Below are 26332 nucleotides of genomic sequence, written 5' to 3' on the forward strand. Positions count from 1 at the left end.
CTTTGAGAAATAATTATTTTTCACTTTATAAATCTTTCTTCTATAACCAACTAGCTGTCTTTGATAAAATTTGTGGGTTGAGGTGAATCTCCTTTTCCTCCATTTACGTTCAATATGACTTAACTCACGTTTTACCTCTTTCAATTCATTAGCATGAAGTCCTTTTTCTTTTAGGTATATTAATTGTATGTATAGGAGTTAGCTCATTGGCAATCTGATGCATCACTTTATTCCAATCAATCGCCAAAGTAATGTCTTTAGCCTCAATTTTACTAAGAACAGAAGATCACCAGTTGTCAGATGTCCTAATGGTTCCAGACTGGCCAAAGAAACCATGGTATATAGATCTAGTGGGGCTGCAGGCTGGTGTTCAGCTATGTCTTCCCATTAATCGTGGCCTGTTATGCCAAGGACTGGTTCTGTTGGAAGATACAGCTCCATTTTTCACTTACTGCCTGGCCCTTGAGAGGTTACTTGCTCAGAAAGGGATATTGTTCTGCAGTGATTTCTTCCCTGCTGAAGGCCCTTAAGAAATACAATTTGAAGGATTATGTCCTAATCTGGCATCCTTTTGAAGCTTATTATAAAGCCTTGTCTGTTTTGTCTTAGTGTGTGACATTGCGATCTTTCTAACCATATTGCAAGGTGTCTGGAACAAGGGCTTAGCTCTTAATTCCCTGATTGTACAGTTTGCAATTTTCATTTGTTATGGAGATCAAACTGATAGAGTCTCGGTGGGATCCCACCTAGATGTGGCCATTTCCTTCATGAGGTTATGCATTTTTGTTCTTTCTTTAGGGCCCTGGTGCTTCAGTGGGACCTGAATCTGGATCTTAAAGTTCTTTTCGGTCCTCTTAGTCATGTGTCCCTGAAGGATCCCTCTTTAAAGGAGGCTTTTCCAGTGGCCATAAGTTCAGCCAGACATATTGCATAGTTTCAGGCCTTATCTTGCAGAACCTCCTATCTAGTTTTCTTTTCAGATCCACTTGCTTTTCATCCATCCCATCTTTCTTACCCAAGGTCATTTCACCTTTTTAATTTAAACCAGCAAATATTTCTTCTGGCATTCCCAAAAAGAGAATGTCATGGTAAGGATGGGCCATTTTGGTTCTAAGATATTAATTGAATCCTCTTCAATTATTTAAAGATGATTAATTCACAAGGGGAGAGGCAGCCTCAAAATCATCATTGTCCAGGTGGATGAAAGAAATAATTCCTTCAGCATATTTGCTGAAGGATGTGCAGATTCTGGAAGCACTTCACGCTGATTCTAAGAAGGCTCAGGTTTCCTCTTAGGCAGAACATAAAGCGATTGCTCCTGAAGACCTTTGTAAGATAGCCACTTGATCTTTCTTACATTCATTTGTAAACTACTACAGGTTAGATGTGCAAGCCGAGGGAGATGATGCCTTTGTGGCAAGTTTTCTCAGGGCAGCCTTGTCTTCCCATCTGTATTAGAAGGGACTTGGGTAGTTCCCTAGCATCTGGACTGTCTGGCAAGAGCAAAAGAGACCACATCACTTAAACACTGGCCGAATTACACTGATTACCAATAGAGCAGAGAGTGCAATATAAAACACTTTGCATAATTCACAAACTAATCAATGAAGAAAAAGCTGAATGGTTAAACAACAACGCTACGCTTACACGTACCCCAGAGAAACCTGAGATCAGCCAATAAAGCTCTACTAACCATCCCCTCGGTAAAGACAGAAAAGTTAACACAAGTTAGCGAGAGAGTACTATCCTTGGCTGGTCCAACATTATGGAACAAATTGCCACCAGAGACAAGATTACAGAGTGATCCAAAACTCTTAAAAAAAAAAGTTTAAAAACATGGCTATTCAGGAAAGCATTTTACAATGAGGACGGAGATTAAGAAACACAGAACAATGTTACCTAGATGCATGGTCACACATCTTTTATTTTATTTTTATACTCAAAAGATAATGTTAGAGAACTACAGTTTAAGCACAATTCTTGTATGATTATCTTATCTACCTTATAAATGGGCTCTGACCGACGGCCCGCAAATGCGCCGTAGAGAGCAGCTCTACTGCGCATGTGTGGGCGAGCACGTCGGTCAGAGCCGTGCGTGCCCGAAAAAAAAAATGGCGGTGGGGCCGCAGGAGCGGCGGCGGTCGCGAAGCAGGAGTGGGAGGAGCAGTAGCGGCGGCAGCAGCGACGAAAAAATGGCGGTGGGGCCGCAGGAGTGGCGGTGAAAAGCAGGAGCGGCGGCGGCCGCCGCAAAGCAGGAGTGGAGGAGAAGAGCAGCGGCGCCTGCGCGCGGGAGTAGTGACAGCCCCCCGAGATCTGCCGGCGGGAGGAGAAGTAGCGGCGCGGGAGGGACACCCCCCCCCCCCCCGAGATCTGCCGGTTGTGGATGATCTTAAAGGGGAGGGGATTGAGAGAGGGGGAGTGACTGAGGAGAGGGAGGGAAGGTGAGAGAGAGAGGGAGGGGAGAGAGAGGGGGAGGGAGGTGTGAGAGAGGGAGGAGGGAGGGAAGGTGAGGGGAGGGGGTGAGAGGGAGGGAGGGAAGGTGAGGGAGGGGGTGAGAGGGAGGGAGGGAAGGGGAGAGGGAGGGGGAAGGTGAGAGAGAGGGAAGTGAGAGGGAGAGGAGGGAGAATGAGGGGGAGGGAGTGGGAAGGAAACGGACCGAGCCCATTGTTACGGGCTTAACGGCTAGTTAATCATATAAATGGACTAGATCCATGTCACCTATCTTATACCTTATATTATTTAAATATGTATCGACACTGAAATGGCACTTTCATAGATACTTTTGTAACCAAACTAAATATATGTGCCTCTATGTAAACCATTGTGATGGTGCATTACTAAACGACGGTATAGAAAAGATTTTAAATAAATAAATAAGAAAAATGTCATCTTACCTGTTAATTTCCTTTTCTTGAATCCAGCTAGATCAATCCAGGACCCTCTCGGGAAGACTGCAGCTACATTCTATTATCCTTGGCTAAGAATCCTTTGGGTTTTATGGATGATTCACTGGTTCTCTCTTTGGAAAGAACTTGAGTATTCTTTATATCATCTTTGACAATTTTTTTCTCCTGTTCTCCAAGGTTATTCACAGAAAAGTTATAGTTGTTTCATAGAGGGGGTTTCTTACTCCATTGCTTTGACATAAGGATACTGGAAGCTGCCCAGTCTGCACCATTATTTATAGGCAGTGATGATGTCACTGAAAAGATTGTCTTCATAGTACTCAATAAACTGCAGAGGACACATGGAATGATATTTAAAGATTCTCAGACACATGTCAGCCTAACTGCTTTTGCTGTAATTGCTGTAATACTTTATCTGTATTATCTTATTTTGTTTGTAGGGTCTCAGTTTAAGAAAATTGCTTATCCATTGGGATTTACCACCGTAGGGCTATCACTTTGCTATCCAGCTCAAACAGTAATATTTGCTAAGGTAAGTTCTCATTAAAAAGTATCAGTTATCACTATTTTAAATATTTATTTAACATTTTTGTATAAGATTTTACTGTCATTTGAGGCTTGCATCTACCTTATAAGGAAATGCAACTGATAGCAGCAGTTACAGTGTTGTTATAGGGGAAATGACATCTCTAGTTGTTAATTACAAAAGGTGAATGTGATGGCTTGGTAAAAAAAATATATTATTTAGTTTTTCCATTGAAAAAACAGGAAAAGGGAATTCTTCAATTTCAGATGCTATAAAATTCAGTTTTTAGTGAATAGAAAATGACACCTGTTAACAGTAAAACACCAAAGTCTGAAATGGACCAGGTGCTATTTAAAGGAGGGTCTTGAAATTTGTACATTGAATATATTTCTAAGCCTGGAATCATCTGAAACTGGAAAACCTCCATTACGCCTAACATATCAGTTCCTAAAGAAAGCAAGTTTGTCTTAGAAATATGTTATGTGCCCCTGACTGTCTGAAAATTGCAATATGAATTTCTGAAGGAAGTGTATACTTATTGAAGCTGTCAAAATGTTCATTAAAATTCATCAGGTAACAGGGAAGAAAGTATATGCTGCAGGCCATTGGACCTATGAAACAATTGGATCATTCTGGATTACCAGTCCTTCCAAGAATGAATTACTACCTGCACAGGAAAATGATGCTAAGGTAAAGTTTTGCAGCTAACATCAGTAGGGGTATATCATGCAATATCCTACATTAAAACTGAAGGTTGTGTTTGGTAGCATCTTCTGTTGTAGGGTCATCAGGTACTATAACCAACTCAAACTGGAAAGAAGTCCGATACCTCTTTTAACAATCAGATAGCCTTGAAGATCCTTTTTTATATTTCCTGGTCTGACTTGAATGATGCATATCAACTTATTTGGTCTACATATGCATAAAGATGGATTGAATCTCTATGAGAGTGAGGCAGTGATGGAAATGTATGAGGATAGAAATGTAGTTCAGTTCTTAGATCACTCAACTATCAGTTGAGAATATGGGACTCTCATTCTAAATTTTGTCACAGACTCTGGTGGACCTTTTGACAACGTATTTTAATCTCTGTTTATCCCATTATAATTGAGTAATACTATTAATTACATATTTACTTTTTAGCCAACTTTCTGAAGAGAAAGAAGGCATATGAGATTGCTATATGTGTTTATGTCCTCCAATAACCTTTGCATTTAGTGTCCCATCTACATCATATTTTCAGGACATGTTGGGGAGGGTGAAGGGGGCCAAGAAGACTCTGAAGTGGGTAGAGTTTTGCATTTCTGCAGACCATGTATGCACACAGTTCAGAAAATAGGCTCTTTTAATTCTGGGTGAAACTTTGTTTCATTTAGAAACTTAGCACACCAACCAGTTAACTAGATTATCCATTCCAGTAGTGGCTATATGCCTATTACTGAAGTAATCTTAAAGTTTACTGGAATCACATTAGTATAGAGGGCACTTTTTAAATGCAAAGAAGTAATATGCATATCCCTGTTTTCTTCATCTGTGAACAAACTTGAGTAGATTTGATTTATAACATAAGATATTCTTGTCTGCCCAAGAAGTTGCTTTTAACCCAGCTTCTGACATTTTAAGGTTAGGTGGAAGACCTAGTTACAAGGCAATGGAAAAATTGCTTTAGTTTACATTTTGCAGGCTTTGTATAGTTTAATTATAAAATTTATGAATCGCATTACATCCAAATCTCAAATGCGCTTTACAACCAAAAAAGTGTAGCAAAATGAATAACATAAATAACAATATAAAAATAATATAACTAACAATAGAAACTAACTAAAATAACAAAAATGCACACAGAAACCCAACAGCTACTTATTCGCTGATATATCAGCCAAAGGCTTGAATGAATAACCAAGCCTTGAACAACTTACCAAAACAGGCTAGGCCATCCAAAGATGATCATGTCACTGTCTTGTAGCCGCAGCTGAAAAAAAATCCTAAATCTTGACTTTACAAGTAACTCCTCTCAAGTGCCCGGAATTGCAAGACAGCCCACTTGAAAGGATGGCAGTGGTCTTAAGGGAGCATAATATGAGTGCTTTGAGAGAGTGCTGTATGACACCAGACTAGTTTTGTGGTGGCAAGGAAACAGAAAGATAACAACAACATAATCACAGCACAATGAGATAGAAATAGTCACTGCTATTAAAATGCTAGTATGTTAAAGGTTAACCATATTAAAGATCAGCATTAAGTTTTTTATCTGTCTTCTGGGCTTAGCTTACAAGAAATCATATGACTTATAAGAATGCAATTTTATTAGCATATATGAGGTAAAATAATTTCAACTAGTTAGATAATGTTATGCAAACAAGCTGCCTCACTGGTGTTTGAGTTTAGGGATGTAGATATATTTAACTAAGTGTAATGGCTCAGAAGAACTGAGCTGGGGGTTTAATTTGGCAAGGATTGACAGGAAAAGTTTGTCTTTTGCCGATGATACCAAAATCTGCAACAGGGTAAACAGCTAGGAAGGTATAGAAAGCATGAGGAGGTATCTATTATTCATTCAAAGGTATCTATTATTCATTCAAACCAAAAGGTATCTAATACATCATTCAAACCAAAAGGTATCAAAAGGTATCTATTATTCATTCAAACCAAGGACTTCAAATATTCAGCCATTAATCATGCCATTTTTACATAGCATTTAATTTATTTGTATACCGTTTAACCGTTTATTCTTTCCTATCTCTTCCTTCTTATCCAAGTTCTGCTACCCTTGTTATTTGTAACTGCTCCTTCGATCACCACAGTTCTAGTTGTTGTATTTAATGCACTCCCTTTCCATGTAAACCAGCAAGATATGTGCTCATGATTGCCGGTATATAAAAACCTTAAATAAATAAATAAATAAATCTAGTGAAGCTCGAGACATGGTCTGTGATCTGGCAGCTAAGATTTATTGCTAAAAAATGCAGAATAACGCATTTAGGATGCAAAAACCAAAGAGAGAGATATAGTATTGGGGGTGAACTTCCTCTGAGCATGAAAGAAGATCACGATATGGGGTGATTGTATCTGATGATCTTAAGGGGGCCAAACATGTGGATAAAGTGACAGCAAAAGCCAGAAAGATGCTTAGCTGCACAGGAAGAGGAATGGGCAGCAGAAAAAGGAAGGTGATATTGCCATGGTGAGACCTCATTTGGAATATTATGTACAATTCTGAAGACCACACCCTCAAAAGGATATAAACCAGTTGGAATCGGTCCATAGGGTGAATGTCTAACCAACCTCTTAGGATTCCGACCTCACCTCACCGAGGCGGTGAACCACACTTAATAGACATGAAGGACTATTCTGCGGCAAGGTCGGAATCCTAAGAGGTTGGTTATATATTGTCATCATATTCCCCTGAAGAAAGACCGTTGTCTGAAACATGAACGGTTCGTGTCGGGATTGCATTTAAAGGTTAGACATTCACCAACCAACAAATTTGGGAAGTCTGTTATGTACCCGCTTGAAAATAGAGTTCAACAGATTGCACTGATTTGTTCAGCAAGTAAGATTAACGGCCACAGCGCCACGGAAGAACCTGAATTTTCACTTGGACTTTCACATATACACAAAAAATATTTTGTTAAAAAAAATCTTACTACGGAGGTGGTGGCAGGTTGATGATTATAACCAATTACACATTGGTGCGGAGACACCTACACTATATATGAAACCTCCCACCTACTCCATAAATATTTTTTGAGTTTCCTGAAAAGTTTTTCCTTTGGAAATTATATAGTTCCACGAAGTGTAGGTCATGAAAGTAAATTCCTAAAAATTTAATAAAGCATCCTATAAACGTTTAAAAAAAATACAAATTTTGCCAGCGATAGAGTAACATTCAGTTACTCATGATTAACGCTCAATGTTAATCTGGGCCTTGTTTAAGTACCAGCAGCTTTCTCTCTAGCAACAAAGCACTGATTTGTACTATGATCCCTGTTGCATTTTTACAGTTTTACATCAGTTTTTGCCCATTTTGTTATTAAATAGTTTATTAATTCAACAAAATGAATTAAAAATGTGTAATTTCCTGAGCACGGAGTTTATGGAGACATTTCTTACTTGCATTTCTTGGGAACTCTAACTCCCCACTTCCAACTATATTGACAAAGTGTATTTGAAATATTGAGAGCAGTATTTATTTATTTTATTTATATTTCACTTTTCAGGCAATTGATTATTTTCGATTTTTTTGTTCCCAGTGAACTGGGGGAGATGTCAGTCTAATGTGGAATTGACTGTAATTGACAGTTTGTAAACAACATATACAAATATCTATATGAAAAAGAGGTTATTTTAATGTGCCATGTGACACTATAAGCAGCACAATGTTTATCATTGACCTAGGTATTCTAATTCCCATCACAAAGTGTTCTAGGCTTTGCAGTTCTGATGTGCAGTAAGAAAAAGAATATTAGAAATCACAGAATGATTAGGATGAGAACATATAAGTCAAGGCTGTAAAGAGGTTCTATTATTGATGTGTTATCCAGTTTTCAATAGTATATATTTAGATAAGAGGTTATATATTTTTTTAGAAAAAAATTCTGTCTAACCATCTCTCTATCCCTTCCAGCTTAGCTCAGACCCACAGGAAAAGCCAGCATCATTCTTGGACCAGGACCACAAAGATGAGAGTTACAAAACTGCCCCCTATTCTGAGTTAAAATCTGAACCACTAAAAACATCAGCTGTATCAAAATCATCATCAGAGAGGACTCACATTCAGACGGAACCTGTGCCTTCACCCACAGAAATGGGACAGCCAGATGCCAACCCTGAACAAGCAGTAACTCTAGGTATGTACTCTAAAACATTGCATTACTTTTCATTTTGGTATTCTGTTCAGAGGCAGAGGTATGGCCCATAGGTGAGCTGCAGGGACCTGTGTCCCTTTGGCTCAGGCCCCTATACCTAGCAACAGAGTCATGTCCCACCTCAGTCAGCCTCTTAAAGATGCAAGAGTTAGAGAAGCTGGAGGCACTGAAATCACTGACAGTTGACAGTCCCCTGCATCTTTAAGGAGGCTAACTTGAATGGGAAACACCACTGCCCATGGGCTAGGGATGTAAAAGTCTGAAGCCATCAAAGTCTTTATTTACTTTTGGTAGTTAATTATTTCTCCCCTTCCTCTCAGCCCCTGGGCTAGGTGGAAGCATATTTACATAAAAGGGAACAAGAATAATCTTGCCTTAACTACAGGGTGAGTGTGAGAAACAACAGAGACAGGTCTGGGAGATAAAAGTGTTGCCAGAAATTCAAGGTAGCTTCTGCCATGAAGATCCACCTAGGGATGGGTAAGGGATGGAGGCAGGACAGCGGTGTGGGGGCACTGGCATAGTGCGCATTCATGTTAACCATCGGGCCCCTCCCCCAAAAAAGAAATTCAGTTGTGTCTGCACTTCTGATTCTGTTTATCACTGTTATCAGTGTGTGATAAAACAGACCTGTAATTGGAATAAGTACACATTTATTTTGTGCCTTCTTCTTTATAAAAAAAATTAGTGTAACTAGAAATTAGTCTTTATTTTATCTTGTGACACGTCAGTGAATGTATTACTCTAACATTTTCTTATCCTCCCACTGGACCAGTCCAGATGCATGGGAATTCTCCTTCTGTAGCTTGTTTTAGTGTCTGGAAAATATTTGAAGAAAAGTATGGGGAGCAAGGTGTTTCTCTTTCAAACAACAAGCACCAGTGCCTTTGATTCTGTCCTTTTGTGCAGATGGATTACAATAGAGGCAGGTATTCAATTTCCTGAAAGTGACTGTGGCAGCCAGGACCTGTCTCAAAAGGATGCAGGATGTTGCCTTATCGGTTCACCTGGAAGAATTGAGTTTCTTGAAAAGAGTGAATCAATTTCATCCATCAATCTGAAAGTCTTTCGCTCTTGAGAACTGATAGTTTCATGTAAGCTTCCTTTTGAACCTATTAGGGATTCTTCTGTAAGGGATTTGACTTTTAAGACTGTGTTTCCAATGGCAATCTGTTTGAAAAGGCATATTTCAGAGCTTCAAGCCTGATCTTGTTGGGACCCATTTCTGAGATTTTCACAGTGTGTAGAGTGCTACTTGAGTATTTGAAGGTGCCAATGCCATCAGAAGGTTGGATCATTTGTTCCCTCTTATTAATAGTGGAAAGGTGAAGGAGCATGAAGTCCACTATAGTAGATGGCTTAAGGAAGCAATTTCTTCACATTCTTCTTGAAGGAGCTGGCCCAAAAGGTTTAGAGCACACTTCAGAAGGGCACAAGCAGCCATGTGGGCAGATCTACATTTAGTGCTGCCGGAGGAAGTTTGATAGGCACAGAGCTGCCTTGGGGTGGATGTCTTGAGAGCAATCTTATCAGACTGCCTCTGAATAGGGGTGGTTTCCTAGCATGTAGCAGATGGACTCAGGACCAATGGGTTTAGTGTGCTCCTGATAGCAGTTGGAGACGGATCAGATTTCAATCTGCCATCAGCCCTAGTACATATACCCCTGCGAGACGCCATGCTCTTCAGTATTTTCTGTCTCCATAGCAGTTCGGGACTCTATACACGCTTGCACAGCATTAGAGAATTCTAACCAAAGAAATCCAAAACAAAGATGAAAACTTACCTCTACAGATGAGCCCCGCTCTCCTGCGGTGATACCTACGGGTCCCTCCCCCAGTCGAGATTCCTGAGGTGATTTCTGCGATCCCTCAGAGGTAGGCCTCGGTCCGGCAGCCGGTTCCCGGTGTGGACTTAGCCCCCGACATCGGGTGCGGCTGAGAGGCAGCGGGTGCAAATTCGAGCACGGCGGTGAAGGTATTTTTTCCCTCTCCCTCCGCAGCCGGAGACCGCCCAGAATGAGACCGGGAAACGTTGAGACAAGGTAAGGAAGAAAACTTCTTAAGTCTTCGGTCTCCGAGGCTCGAATAGCCGCACAGATAGCCAGCCGGCGTAAGTGCTACCGGGTTGATCAAACCTACCAGGGCTAGATCCCGGTTCGATAAGAGGGGCCTCCCACGTGGAGACCCTCCGATGTGGTCGCCATTGCCCACGTGGTCTTCGTCGCCATTTCCATTTCATCGCCGCCCTGTCCGCCGATTCTTTCTGTGCGCACACCGGCACGCGCATAAGTTCAGCGACGCGCGCAAGGGCACCAGGCGCTCAGCCACGCGCTCAGCTGTGCTGGGCACATAAGTAAAACCCCGTGCGCAGAGCGGCGCGCGCATCTGACCTACACGCAGAACTTCGGTGCACCCGGAGTGCATATCTCAGCCTCCAGGTGTACGCTTGAACGCACAAACGAGTTTTTCGGAGCACGCAAACCATGGCACCACTGGACAAGAAGCTTAAGGCCCAGGGCCTCTGCCTAGCATGCCACATTAGAGCGGCGCAGCACGAAGAGGCCACGGCCTTGTGCATACAGTGCGAGGAGGCCCTGGGTGATCCAGCCCAAGGTCCTCCCCAGCCAATACGGGGATCCAGTTCCACTACCGGACCTCGCTACTCCCAGTGGGAGCCTCCCTCAAACAGGGCTTCCCAGGGACGCAGTGCATCTCAATTTAGACCCAGCATCTTTCTCCTGGGTAGAATTCTTCAAAGGCCTACATACCTTCGTCCACATGCAATCGGTGCCTACAATGACACAGCCACAGCCTTCCCCAGAGGACCCTAACTTCCCGGGACCCTCTAAACCCAGAGAAGTGCCTCGCCCGCCCCACAGCCCCAGCTTTGGGGACACGGACACCTCAGATGAGGGTCAAGACTCCCTGGAGGAAGAAGAAATCCCTCCAGGAACGGAACCCTACCGAACCATGAGGCGGTTCTTCGCCAAAGACGAGCTTTCAGACCTTGTGGCAGACAGCTTGAAAGAGCTCGCTATCCCAGGCACAAGTGCTACAGGGGAACCGAAGGCGAACCCCCTCCTCGAGAGACTCCGTCAGGTCTCCTGCCATTTCTCTTTGCTGCAAGCTGTCCAATAGCTGATTGACGTGGAATGGGACTCTCCAGAGGCCTCGTTCAAAGGGGGGTGGACCCTGGCAGCCACGTATCCCCTGGACCCAGCGGCAAAAGATCTCCTGGCATTCCCCAAAGTGGATGCCATGGTCTGTGCGGTCACTAAGCGCACTACCATCCCAGTCGAGGGAGGAGTGGCAATCAAGGATGCCCAGGACAGACGTCTGGAATCCATACTCAGTCATTCGACGTATCAGCTATGTCGCTACTGATTGCGGCCTGCTGCACCTGCGCCGTGGTGACATGCGCCTGTTTGTCAAAGATCAGGAACGCCACCACACCCGTCGAAGCACTAGAACCAGGAGTATCATTCCTCACAGATGTGACCTCCAACCTGGTGCACACTGCAGCCAGAGACGTTTCGTCCATGGTGGCAGCCAGAAGGCAACTCTGGCTCCAAAGCTGGTTAGCTGACACGACTTCCAAGACAAGACTCACGAGAATGCCCTTTAAGGGAACCCTCCTGTTCGGAGGCGAACTGGAAAAGGTAGCCGACAAATGAGGCGAATCCCCAGTACCGCGGCTACCGGAGGACAAGAACAAGAGAAGCCAGCGCCCCTCCCCCCCGAACATCTAAGGGCAAGGGGATCACAGCGCTTCAAACCATACAAAAATACATATCAAGCATCTCGCCCCGCAGGCAGGGGCCAGTCCTTTCAGAACAAACACAGCAGAAGGGGAGCTGGCTCTGGTCCAGGCCCTATCCGCACCCCACAATGAAAATCAGCCAGCCCATCCACAGGAAGAAGCCATAGAGGGCAGGCTTGCCCTATTCTACCAAACATGGGTCGAGAGAACTTCGGACAAGTGGGTCCTAACCATCATTTGAAAGGGATATTATCTGGACTTCCACAACATTCCTCCAGACAAATTTGTGAAATCTCCCTGCCACGACCTCTCCAAAAGGAGGGCAGTGGAAACCACACTGACCACATTGCTTGCCTTAAAGGCCATAACACCGGTGCCCATGCAACAACAAAATACTGGGCACTATTCCATCTATTTTATCGTTCCCAAGAAAGAGGGTATGTTCCAACCCATCCTGGATCTCAAGTCGGTCAAACGTCACCTGAAGGTCCCTCGCTTCTGCATGGAAACCCTATGCTCGGTCATAGGAGCGATACAGCCAGGAGAATTCCTCACATCCCTGGATATGTCAGAAGCCTACCTGCACATCCCGGTCCACCACGAGGATCAGCATTTTCTATGCTTCTCGATCCTGGACCACCAGTTCCGGGCACTACCCTTCGGGCTAGCCACAGCTCCCCGAACGTTCACCAAAATCTTGGTTGTAATGGCAGTGACACTGCGGAAAGAAGGAATCCTCGTACACCCATATCTGGACGATTGGCTGATCAGAGCAAAATCCCCAGAGAAAAGCCATCAGGTAACCAACAGAGTCAAAACTCTACTGGAGAACCTCGGGTGGGTGGTCAACACAAACAAGAGCTGTCTGCAGCCCTCCCAATCTCTGGAATACCTGGGAGTCAGGTTCGACGCCAGACAAGACAAGGTTATTCTGACTCCTACAAGGAGAACAAAACTGATGAACCAGTTGCGAAACCTCTTAATCAGTCTTCGCCCCAAGGTGTGGGACTACCTCCAAGTCCTCGGCCTCATGTCATCCACACTGGAAGTGGTCCCATGGGCAAGAGCGCACATGCGGCCCCTACAGTGTTCCCTGCTGTCGCGATGGAATCCGATGTCTCAGAACTACTCCGTTCAACTGCAGCTCCTGGAGGAGGTTCGAACCCAGCTACATTGGTGGCTACAAGAAGACCACCTGAGCAAGGGAGTAAGGCTATCCCCACCGACCTGGATCCTGCTCACCACGGATGCGAGTCTACGAGGGTGGGGAGCCCACTGCCAAGAACTGACCGCCCAGGGCAATGGGACAAGGAAGAGTAGGGTTGGAACATCAACCGACTGGAAGCACGGGCGGTTCAGCTACAGACTCCGGGGCAAATCGGTCAGAGTCATGTCGGACAATGCCACAACAGTGACCTACATCAACCGACAGGGAGGAACCAGAAGCCAACAGGTGTCCCTGGAAATAGAACCCCTAATGGAGTGGGCGGAATCAAACCTACAAGAGATCTCAGCCGCCCACATCGTGGGAAAAGACAACATCATTGTGGACTACCTCAGCAGAGAAAGTCTAGACCCAGGGAAATGGAGGCTGTCTGCCACAGCCTTCCAGTTGATAGTAAACCGCTGGGGAGCACCAGCCATGGACCTCCTGGCAACCCGATCCGATGTCTCAGAACTACTCCGTTCAACTGCAGCTCCTGGAGGAGGTTCGAACCCAGCTACATTGGTGGCTACAAGAAGACCACCTGAGCAAGGGAGTAAGGCTATCCCCACCGACCTGGATCCTGCTCACCACGGATGCGAGTCTACGAGGGTGGGGAGCCCACTGCCAAGAACTGACCGCCCAGGGCAATGGGACAAGGAAGAGTAGGGTTGGAACATCAACCGACTGGAAGCACGGGCGGTTCAGCTACAGACTCCGGGGCGAATCGGTCAGAGTCATGTCGGACAATGCCACAACAGTGACCTACATCAACCGACAGGGAGGAACCAGAAGCCAACAGGTGTCCCTGGAAATAGAACCCCTAATGGAGTGGGCGGAATCAAACCTACAAGAGATCTCAGCCGCCCACATCGTGGGAAAAGACAACATCATTGTGGACTACCTCAGCAGAGAAAGTCTAGACCCAGGGAAATGAAGGCTGTCTGCCACAGCCTTCCAGTTGATAGTAAACCGCTGGGGAGCACCAGCCATGGACCTCCTGGCAACCCGATCCAGCGCCCAAGTTCCCAACTTCTTCAGTCGCAGACGGGACCCACAATCCCAAGGGATCGATGCCTTCGTCCAGATCTGGCCACAGGAAGTCCTGCTATACGCCTTCCCTCCGTGGTCGCTACTGGGTGGGATCATCTGCAGGATAGACCACCACAGGGGACCAGCACTTCTAGTGGCCCCAGACTGGCCAAGAAGGCCATGGTACGCAGACATGTGAAGACTACTGACAGGAAGCCCTCTACCTCCACACAGGGATCTGCTCCAACAAGGCCCGATCCTCCACGAAGACCCAACTCGATTCTCTCTTATGGTCTGGCCATTGAGAGAACATGCCTGAAGAAGAGCGGATACTCGGGGGCGATGATTGACACTCTGCTCTGAGCACGCACGTTTTCCACATCTCTAACCTACATACAAATATGGAGAATATTCGAAGCCTGGTGTGAAGACCGCGACATCCTCCCACAGACAGTCAAAATCCCCACGATTCTGGAATTCCTGCAGAACGGCCTACAGAAGGGGTTGTCCCTCAACTCCATCAAAGTACAGGTGGCCGCATTGGCCTGCTGCAGAGCCAAGGTGGAGGGTGGAAGCCTAGCCTCTCACCCGGACGTCTCCCGCTTCCTGAAAGGGGTCAAGCAGATCCGATCACCCCTAAAATGGCCGGTACCCTTATGGAATCCCAATCTAGTCTTAGATTTCCTAGCTGGAGCCTCCTTCAGACCCACCCGCAGCCTGTCCCTCCGACTACTAACTTTGAAGACTGCATTTCTAGTGGCAGTCTGTTCGGCCCATCGCATCTCTGAGCTCCAAGGTTCACACCGGGATCCAAACAGCTACGTACGGTCCCCACTTCCATCTAAACCAAACCATCTCGCTATCATCGCCAGACGAGCATAAGGACTCGGAGGAAACTCACTGCCTTCGCCATCTTAATGTCGGCAGATTCGTAATCCGATACCTGGAAAAGTCAGAATCCGTATGAAAGACGGACCACCTCTTCGTCCTTCACAGCGGGAAGAAACAAGGGGATGCAGCCTCACGGGCAACCCTAGCCCGCTGGATCTAAGAAGTTATCAAGGCGGCCTACGTAGAGTCAGGCAAGCTTCCACCTCTCAAGTCAAGGCCCATTCCACTAGAACCCAGGCATTGTCTTGGGCAGAAACCAAAATGCTGTCACCTGCTGAGATCTGTCGGGCAGCGACATGGGTCTCCATTCATACCTTCTCTAGGTTGTATCGCCTGGATGTTCAGGCTCAAGAGGACACAGCATTCGCAAGGGCAGTACTAAGTGGGCCACGGGCAGCCTCCCATCCGGTTCGGGAGTAGCTTTTGTACATCCCATTGGTCCTGAGTCCATCTGCTACACGCTAGGAAATGGAGAAATTACTTACCTGATAATTTTGTTTTCCTTAGTGTAGACAGATGGACTCAGCATCCCGCCCTCGGGGGACAATTCCCGAGATCAAGACAAACACGGGTAAGCCAAGCTTTCCTCTAATTAGTACACCCATACCTACTGGGTGTCAGCGTTTTTTGGTTGAGTACACTGGTGGTCTCCAGCTATAACCACATCAACCAGTTCAAGTTAATCAAGTTAACCAAGTTATGCAAGTTAATCAAGTTATTCAGTCACACATATATCCACAATTGCTTTTCAAAGAGAATACTGAAGAGCATGGCGTCTCGCAGGGCTATATGTACTAGGGCTGACATCAGATTGAAATCTGATCCGTCTCCAACTGCTATCAGGAGCACACTATACCCATTGGTCCTGAGTCCATCTGTCTACACTAAGGAAAATTATAATTATAATTTGTTAATTTTTTTTGTTTTTTAATTTTTGTTAATTTTGTTATTCCTATCCTCTTCTCTCTTTTACTTTGTTCAGGCTCCGCTGTTTCGGACCTCTATCAGTTATCCTCCCCCTTACCCTTGTTAATTGCATTTTCCACCTTTTGTTTTATGTGAACCGATATGATGTGTACTTTAATGTCAGTATAGAAAAGCTGTTAAATAAATAAAAAATAAAATAAAACGAAATTATCAGGTAAGTAATTTCTCCAATTGGATTCATCCCATGTCTCTGGACTGGTTCAGTGGGATGATAAGAAAGTTACAATTTGGTTTCTTACGTGCAAATTTTCTTTTCTTGAGTCCTAACAGACCCATTCAGGATCTCACCCGTATTTGCCTTAAAGTGTATATATTTTCTTACAGAGCAGTTTCATCAGATGAAAGTTTCTGTTAATGGGCAATTATCATTTGCTTATGTTATAGGGATCAGGCTCAGTTTGGGCCATTTTAGTATCAACCTCCCCCTTCCCCGCCAACTACTTATTGGAGAAAAGTTTACCGGAGTTTTAAAGTATTGTGTGCTTTGATATAGAAATGCTGAAGGGATGCAGGTGGTACAGTACCCTGTATAGGGTGATATCAGCAAAATAGTTGTTCTATGCCTTCATCTGCTGGTAGAGAATAAAATCCATACCCTCCCAGACATAAAGCGCCACACCGCCTCCCAGGTGCTCCTCTCTGTCATTGTGATATAATTTGTTCCCCTCTATAGCACTGTCCCATTGGCTATCCTCCTTCCACTATGTCTCTGAGATGCCATTTAAGAATATGTAATCCCTTTGCACAAAAGAACAGAATCCCCTGCTTCTGCTCACCTTTCTTCGAAGATATTCCAGTTCCTGTTTGTACCCCGGATCAGTCCAGACGAGTGGGTTTATGCATCCCTACCAGTAGATGGAGGCAGAGAACAAAACCTTGAGGCACTGCTAATTAACCGAGAGTGCCACCTGCAGTCTGGACTTCATAGAAAAAAAAAAAAAAGGTATAGCAGTTTCTTAACTTCTTGGAAGAGGAGAAGAAAGAGGAGGCTTCCAAGGTGTTAGGTTCCTTCGTGGGCCATCCCTTGGGTAGAGCAGAGCAAACTGAAGTTAGACTGTTTGTATTTGCCCACCCACCCCTAGCTCATCCTTTAATTTAGAGGCAGGTGCCACTTTCAAAAAAAAAAACAAAAACCCTTATTGAGAGTTTGATTATTCCCCTGTAGGCCACTACCAGACATATAGTGAATTCACTAATACATTTAAAGGACGTTAATTAGACACATTCCTACTCCCATAGCAACCTAAAACTTAACTAGGAACTGAACAAATTTGAGATGAAGGCAGTAGTGCAGCAGCAAGAGGGGGGCTTCCCAGTCTTTTGTATCGAGCGTCACATGTATGATTTTTTACCCGCCAGTGAGAAATTGTACATGTGCATGCGATGCAAAAAGCTCCTGTCTCTTAGAGAACGAGTCCGATCTCTGGAGGCTAGAGTGGCAGACCTGGAGGAGCTGAGGCAGACAGAGAGATATATAGATGAGACCTTCAGAGACATAGTAGCCAAGTCCCAACTTCAGACTGTCAGTCCTGGTGCTGCCTTGGAGGAAGAAGGTCTCATGCTCGGAGAGCATCAACCTGGTGCAGCAGGAAAGGATCCTGTACCAAGGACCTGCTCTGCAGGTGATGCATTGTCCTTTCGCACAAAGGATGTGTCTTCAAGGCCTACTGCTCAGGAAGGAAGGGTTAGGTTGGCCGTCATAGTTGGTGATTCGATTATTAGGAATGTAGATAGCTGGGTGGCTGGTGGGCGTGAGGATCGCCTGGTAACATGCCATCTGGTGCGAAGGTGGCAGACCTCACGCGTCACCTAGATAGGATTTTAGACAGTGCTGGGGAGGAGCCGGCTGTCATGGTACATGTGGGCACCAACGACATAGGAAAATGTGGGAGGGAGGTTCTGGAAGCCAAATTTAGGCTCTTAGGTAGAAAGCTTAAATCCAGAACCTCCAGGGTAGCATTCTCTGAAATGCTCCCTGTTCCACGCGCTTGTCCCCAGAAGCAGGAAGAGCTCCGGAGTCTCAATGCTGGATGAGACGATAGTGCAAGGAAGAGGGATTCAGTTTTGTAAGGAACTGGGGAACCTTTTGGGGAAGGGGGAATCTCTTCCGAAGGGATGGGCTCCACCTTAACCAGGGTGGAACCAGACTGCTGGTGCTAACCTTTAAAAAGGAGATAGAGCAGCTTTTAAACTAGAACAAAGGGGAAAGTCGACAGTCGCTCAGCAGCACATGGTTCGGAGGGAGGTATCTTTAAAGGATACTAATGGTACATTAGAATTAGGGCATCCCGACAGTGAGGTTCGAATAATAAGAAAAGTAGTCCAAGTGCTTGTAACTAAAAACTCACCTGAGCTAAAAAAAATTCTAACTTATCCCTATCAATTAAAAAGCAGAATGAAAATACAAACAAAAAACAAACTTTGAAATGTTTGTATGCTAATGTCAGAAGTCTAAGAAGTAAGATGGGAGAATTAGAATTTATAGCAGTGAAAATCAGTACCTCCCTGGATTCGGAATTTGGTGCTGTCATACCTGCTTGGTCATCCTTTTGAGCCTCTAAGAGATATCAATTAAACTGCTTACTCTTAAGGTAGTGCTTTCTGGTAGCAATTTGTTCTGCCTCAGAGCTGCAGGTTCTATTGTGTAGAGATCCCTTTTTGGTTTCTTCGGACGAGGCGGTGTAAATTCTCATGGTTCCTTCATGCCTTCCTAAGATGGTTTGCATTTTTTCATCTTAACCAGATAGTATGTCTCTTTTTTTTTTTTTCAAAGGGACTCAGGTGGGAGAAGAGTGTGCTTAATTCAGTCATTTATATTTAGGAGAGTTCATCTGCTGTAATTAAAGGTCACTAATAGTTTCATAATCTCAGAGTATCATTTGTTCAGTTTAGTGGTTCTAGAAGTGTTGGAACAACTTTGAAGGCAATAATAGTTTGTTGAAGTAGGGAAGTGACAGGGGAGGCTTAAGATTCCAAGGAATTTCCCCTTCCCAAGAAATTGAGGGTGCACTCTACCAGGGCGCAGGCAGCTTGATGGGCAGAACTTCGCCTGGTGTTGCCATTGGAGATTTGTAGAGTGGTTACCTATTCTTGCTTATTCAAAGCACTATAGTCTTAACTTCTGAGCCGGGAAGAGGCTTCCTCTAGTTCATAAGTTTGGAGAGCAGGCTTGGTAGTATTCCACCCAGTAAAGGGACTGGTCTGGCTGGATAAAGAGGAAGTAGAAATTAATTCTTTACTGATAATTTCCTTTCCTCGAGTCCAGCCAGACCAATCCAGGACCCTCCCTCTTCTGCCAAGTGTATTATTCTCCTGATCATTTTCAGAATAACTACTTGTGTGTGTGCTAGTTGGCATGTGGATGTTAAGGTTAACATTCTTATCAAATAATGTAGGTTAAGCCTGTTCCATTTCTTGTTTCTGCTTGTTTCTACCTTGGAAGCCTTCTGGTTTTTGTTTGTGGGGTGAGGAAAAGTTTAGTGTATTAAAAATGTTTTTTCTTAGTTTGTAACATAGAATACTTGCAGGCTGAAGTCAGCACGGAGCTGTCTGCAAACCTGATAGTTTCCATCTGCTGGCTAGGAGGCATAACCCATGCATCTGAATTGGTATGGCTGGACTCAAAGATAGGAAATTATCAGGCAAGAATTAATATATCCTTTGTGCACACTGTCCCATTTGTGAACCCATTTGCAATTTAATACATCTGTCCCAAAGTGTGTTATGTACTCCAGGATAATATTTGCTTGGCCAAGAAAAGCGCAAAAGATTTTAACAAATAGCGTAATCAAATAGTATATTATTAACCCATAAGTTTTACACTTAGATCTGTCAGGGTTACAGATTGCAAAAGTTCATTCCCATTTGTGTTCTAGTCATAAAAGTTAGCCTGCTTCATGGACGATATCAAGTTTTATAGGCTCCAAGAACATGTGATAATATGCTATGTTTTGCAGCGTGTCTCAAGTGAGAAAAAGAACTTTTACGAAAACTCAAAATTTTATTATAGCTGTACCTGATAACCAGCACTGTATGAAGTATTTTGTATTTTATTTGTATTTAACCAATATTTGGAGACTTTTATCTGTAATGGGTTTTCCCTTTAATGGGTCTCCTATCTCCTGTAGGCTCCATTTGAGAAGTTCTAATAGAATGCAGCATGGTAGGGAACCACTGGAGAGGGGAAATAACATTTTTATGCAGATAAGTATAAAATCCAAAGGGGAAAGAAACATTTTATTTAAAAATAATTTTGTCTTCAGTGGTTTAATAGTGCTATACACAAAATACCACACGCCCCAGCAAAGCATTTCATTACAGCTGACTTCTTAGTTAGCTATTCTAAAATATTGCTTTTAAGATTTTCTTAGGGGAAACTTCTCCCACTATCATCTACACATTCTTTAGCTATGTTTTCCCCTTCACTGAGTGCTTAAATCTAAGTAATGTTATGATTCTGTGTCAACTTAAAGTATTCAGAAGTATTCAGTATTCAATAGTTCATTTTAAAAAGATGCTTATGATATTAATTCTGTTTTCTTAACAGATAATACTAAAGAGAGAAGATTTAAGCCTGACACTGAAATGATGGATCATGGGCAATCCCACCCTGAGGACATAGATATGTATAGCACTAGAAGTTGAACACTGATGATGAGTACATTTTGTATTGCATTGTGAAGGATTAAAGATGAATGGAAACCATATACGACGACTCAGCAGTTAATTTTGTGTTAGTTTTCTTTTATCACATATCTGCTAGCATCTTGTTAGGAACTGAATAAAGAAATAAACATTGCTTTTACTTTATTGTACTGTGGTTGATAACTAGCTTATAACATCTAAGTTTCTATAATGTATTTTTTTCAGTTTCCTTGGACCATCATTAGAACTATACAAAGCTGATAACATATATAATTCAAGATTGCACAAGTCTGTTTCCAAAGATGTGATGGGATGCATCTAAAGAAGAGACCCATGTATTCTCAAAAGTTCATGCATCTGAGTAATTTTTATGTTGATCCTCTAGAAGGTATCATAATATGTAAAATATAGTTTCTTGTAGGATCAATATAATTATTGGAATTCTGAGTAACCAAATGCTGACTTCTGGACCCTAACTATTGAGTTGACACAAAGCAATAAGATAGCAAATGTTGCTTACCTGTAACAGGTGTGTTCTCACAGGACAGCAGGATGTTAGTCCTCACATATGGGTGACATCACAGGATGGAGCCCAATCACGGAACACTTTTGTCAAAGTTTCCAGAACTTTGACTGGCCCCTACTGGGCATGGCACTAACCCTGCAGCCAGCAGGGGTCCCCCTTCAGTCTTGTTTAAAAGCTACAGGCAATGCCGAAAAATAAAATAAGAAAACGTTACGAACCCAACACTGCGGGGCGGCAGGTGGGTTTCATGAGGACTAACATCCTGCTGTCCTGTGAGAACACCTGTTACAGGTAAGCAACATTTGCTTTCTTACAGGACAAGCAGGATAGTAGTCCTCACATATGGGTGAGTACCGAGCTGAGGATGTCCGAGAAATGCACCAAATGTACCCAGGTGTGCAAAGCACTATTTGGTCGAGGGCATCATGAACCCTAACGGGCAGGTGGAAGGGTGTTGGTACGTCACATTGTAAACAGGTTACAAAGGACAGACTGGCCGAAGATGAAATCTTGTTTTCCGGCTTTGTCCAAGCAATAGTGGACTGCAAAAGTATGGAGAGAACTCCAAGTGGCAGCCCTACAAATGTCAGGAAGCGGCACCGATCGTAGATGTGCTACTGAAGTCGCCATGGCCCTCACAGTGTGTGCTTTTACACGGTCTTGAAATGGAATGCCTGCTTGCTGATAGCAAAAGGATATGCAGTCCGCCAACGAGGAGGAGAGAGTCTACTTGCCTACAGGCTTCCCTAACTTGTTAGGATGGAAAGAGACAAACAATTGAGTGCTTTCCCTGTGGGCAGCTGTACGGTCTAGGTAGAACGCTAGAGCCCGTTTGCAGTCAAGGGTATGCAAAGCCTGTTCTCCTGGATTGGCGTGGGGCCTGGGAAAGAAGGTAGGTAGTATAATGGATTGATTAATGTGAAACTCCAATACTACCTTAGGTAAGAACTTAGGGTGAGTATGGAGTACTGCCCGGTCCTGCAGAAGTTTAGTGTAAGGCGGATAGGTAACTAGGCCCTGTAATTCACTAACTCTGCGAGCTGAAGTGATTGCCAAAAGGAAAATCACTTTCCATGTGAGATATCGAAGGTCACAGGAGTGAAGAGGCTCGAATGGTGGTTTCAGGAGCCGACCCAAAACCAGATTACGGTCCCAAGAAGGGGCCGGAGGACGCAGTGGAGGCTTGAGGTGAAGCAAGCCTTTCAGAAAACGTGTTACAAGGGGTTGTACTGATATAGGAACATCCCCGACACCTTTATGGAAGGCGGCTACCGCACTGACATGCGTTCTGATGGAAGAAGTTTTTAGGCCTGACTCTGACAAGTGCCAGAGATAGTCCAAAAACTTCGTGATTGGACAGGTAAAGGGGTCAAGGGACTGAGAAGAGCACCATGACGTAAACCTGTTCCATTTGTAAGAGTAAGATTTTCTCGTGGAAGGCTTCCATGAAGCAATCAAGACACGGGAAACTGGTTCAGAAAGGTTAAGTGGCTGAAGGATTAACCTTTCAGCATCCATGCCGTCAGGGACAAGGCTTGAAGATTGGGGTGGCGGAGGCACCTGTCATTTTGAGTGATGAGAAGAGGGTCCTTTCCCAAGGGAATGTGCCTGCGAATGGAGAGATCCTGAAGTATTGGAAACCACACTTGGCGTGGCCAGTGATGTGCTATCAGGATCATGGTTTCCTTGTCCTGACGTAACTTCACGAGAGTCTTCGAGAGAAGAGGAAGTGGAGAGAATGCATAAAGTAGACTGGTTGCCCACGAGAGGGAGAATGTGTCTCTGGGTTGAGTGTTTGCTGCGAATGAGAGAGCAGAAGTTCTCTACTTTGTGATTTTGAGGAGACGCAAAGAGGTCTATGTGAGGATATCCCCATTGTTGGAAGATGGAGTTCGCTACTGAGGGGTTGAGAGACCACTCGTGCGGTTGAAAGATGCGACTCAGCTTGTCTGCCAGCACATTGTCCACTCCCGGCAACCAGGTGGCCCTGAGGTACATCGAATCGGAGAGCGCTTCCGCCCATAACTGTGCAACTTCCTGACACAGAAGGAAGGAGCCCGTGCCTCCCTGTTTGTTGATGTACCACATGGCCACCTGGTTGTCCGTCTGGATCAGGATAACTTGATTTGAGAGGCGATCCTGAAATGCCGAGAGCATATCTGATTGCTCGAAGCTCCAGGAAATGTATTTGGTGTTTGGCTTCCTCTGGAGACCAAGATCCTTGTGTCTGCAGATTGGCCACATGGGCTCCCCAGCCGAAGTTGGAAGCATCGGTGGTGAGAGTTAATTGAGGGTCTGGAGCCTGAAAGGGCAAGCCTTGGAGGAGATTGTTCTGATTTCTCCACCAGGTAAGAGACTGATGGAGTGAGTCGGTTACGTGGACAATGGTCGACAGGGGCTGAATGCTTTGAGTCCACTGTGACCATAGAATCCACTGCATGACTCTCATGGCCAAACGGACCATTGGTGTGACTTGCACTGAGGACGCCATGTGTCCCAGGAGGATGAGAAAGTGGCGTGCAGTCGCGGAGTGCTGAGACTGCAGCTGGTGCGCAAGAGACACGAGAGTGAGAGCTTGCTGTCAAGGTAGAAAAGCCTTTGCCTGCAAGGTGTCCAAGTCTGCCCCAATGAACAACAAGGTTTGAGATGGGACTAAAGAGGATTTGTCGTAATTGACGAGAAATCCTAATGAAATTAGAGTGTGTAAGGTTAGATTGAGGGACGACAGAGCAGCTTGCTGAGTGGGAGCCCTGATTAACCAATTGTCTAGATAGTGGTAGACGTGAATACCCTGAGTCCTTAGGAAGGCTGCAACCATTACGAGGTATTTCGTGAAGACTCGTGGCGCAGATGCTGGGCCGAATGGAAGCACTCGGTACTGGTAGTGCTTGGGGCCTACTAGAAACCTCAGGTATTTGCGATGAGATGGAGTTATCGCAATATGAGTGTATGCATCCTGGAGGTCGAGAGAGCAGAGCCAGTCTCCTCTTTGTAAAAGAGGAAGAAGCGAGCCTAAGGTTACCATCTTGAACTTCTCTTGCTGGAGGTATTTGTTGAAGGCCCGTAGATCCAGAATACAACGAACGCCTCCCGATTTTTTGGGGATTAGAAAGTACCGGGAATAGAATCCTAGGCCGTGCTGAGAGTAGGTTATGGTTTCTATTGCCTTGGACTGGAGAAGGCGGGAGACCTCCTGATCCAGAAGGATGGAGTGATCGGATGTTCTCCACATCGGTAGAGGTGAGGAGTCTCGTGGCTCGGAGAGAAAGTACAGATGGCAACCTTGAGCAATTATCGCCAGTACCCATTGGTCTGAGGTGATTGAGTGCCATATATTGTTGAAGTGGCACACTCAATCTCCCACTGGTATGTGAGTCAATGGAAGTTGGCTGTTGCTCTCTAGGTAGAAGTCAAAAACCTGAAGCAGGACCTGGTTGAGGAGCTTCTTGCGGTTTTTGTTTCCGTGTCTGACGAGATTGGGCTTTTTGAAAAGGTCTCGTGGAACGGGATCTGGCTGGTGGTGGGTAGGACTTCTTTGGGTGGAAGAATGAGTTTTTAGAGTCCTTTCGGAAGGGCTGTTTTGAAGCGTAGTCAGAAGGTATCAGAGAGAGCTGGCTTCTCATGATGGTCCTTAAGTTCCACCACCGTCCGTTGAATCTGTTCTCCAGATTATCTCCTACACAGGGTAGGTCAGATAACCTGTCTTGTACCTCAGGTCGAAGGTCGGAAGACTTGAGCCAGGCCCATCTCCTTGCCGAAATAGCTGCTGCAGATACTCTAGTAGCAGTATCAAAGATATCACAGGATGATCTGATCTCATGCTTGCCTGCCTCAAACTCTTGTTTTACTAGGGTTTGGAGTTGCTCTTGAAATTGCTGAGGCAGGGAGTCTGTTAAATCTTGTATCTGCTTAAAAATGACCCTATTATATTGGGTCATATAGAGCTGATAAGCGGCAATTCGGGAAATGAGCATTGATCCTTGGAAGACACGGCGACCAATGGCATCTAGAAACTTCTGTTCCTTGCCAGGAGGAAAAGAAGTGTGAGGCTTTGATCTTTTTGCTCTTTTCTGTGCGGATTCTACCACTACAGATTGGTGATCCAGTTGAGGTTTTTGAAAACCTGGAGCTGACTGCACCAAATAGTTAGTGTCAGCTTTTCTGTAGACTGGAGCAATGGAGTCAGGATGTTCCCAGTTCTTCTTGAGGAGATCCAGAAGAACCTGGTGGATAGGGATGGAGGTTATTTCCTTGGGAGCATCCAGGAATTGAAGCAACTCCATCATCTGATGTCTATCATCCTGTTCAGTCTGTAATTGGAAGGGAACCAATTCAAACATTTCCTTCACAAAATTTATAAAGGAAAGGTCCTCTGGAGGAGAACGCTTTCTACTTTCAGTGGGTGAAGGTGGTGAAGGCAAATCATCGGTGTCTGGGGAGGAATCATCAGTCCAGGTATCATAGGGATCAGCACCTGTCCCTCTAGGAGCTAGAGGGGTCGGGTGGTGGGATACCTGAGGGTCCTGGTCTAGGCTCCAAAGGAATTGAAGGAATAATTAGAGGCACCAGCGCAGGCATCGATGGATGGCTCGGTGGCGCCGATGGGCGTATCGGCACCGATGACTGGATTGGTGGCGAGGGACGTATAGGCATCGATGGCTGAGGCAGAACTCCCGATGGAGGGATGCGGAACGGTGTTTCTCCTCCCGATGACAAAGTAAGCAGGGAGGGCACCGGAGCCATCGGTGACCCAGGGTCCTTTGGTGGAAAAGCGACAATGAGCACTTCCATCCTGGAGAGCAGCGGTGCCAACACTGCCGGAATCGGGTCGGAGGCATCGGTACCGGTGTCGGTGCCGGAGGAACCTGGAGTCGTTGCATCACCTTGTCAATGACCTCCTGAACCATCCAGTCCAGTTCTTCTCGGAGACCTGGAGCAAGCAGCCCCGGCTCCGGAACAGAAGAAGGAGGCAGAGGCATAGCTGGAGG

General features: G+C 44.9%; 1 protein-coding gene across 4 annotated transcripts in view; it reads left to right on the forward strand.

Moving 5' to 3' along the window:
• APOOL (apolipoprotein O like) overlaps window positions 1–20880 on the forward strand; it is a 267269-nt gene extending 246389 nt beyond the window's left edge. For all 4 annotated transcript variants that reach the window (XM_029606577.1, XM_029606573.1, XM_029606575.1 and 1 more), the window contains 4 exons: window positions 3347–3438; window positions 4006–4122; window positions 8060–8282; window positions 20721–20880. In XM_029606577.1, coding sequence (XP_029462437.1) covers window positions 3347–3438; window positions 4006–4122; window positions 8060–8282; window positions 20721–20818 — 530 coding nt within the window. In that variant the 3' untranslated portion in view covers window positions 20819–20880. The remainder of the gene's footprint in view (window positions 1–3346; window positions 3439–4005; window positions 4123–8059; window positions 8283–20720) is intronic.
• Window positions 20881–26332: the final 5452 nt, after the last annotated feature.

Source organism: Rhinatrema bivittatum, chromosome 6, assembly GCF_901001135.1.
Source record: "Rhinatrema bivittatum chromosome 6, aRhiBiv1.1, whole genome shotgun sequence".
Classification (NCBI taxonomy): domain Eukaryota; kingdom Metazoa; phylum Chordata; class Amphibia; order Gymnophiona; family Rhinatrematidae; genus Rhinatrema; species Rhinatrema bivittatum.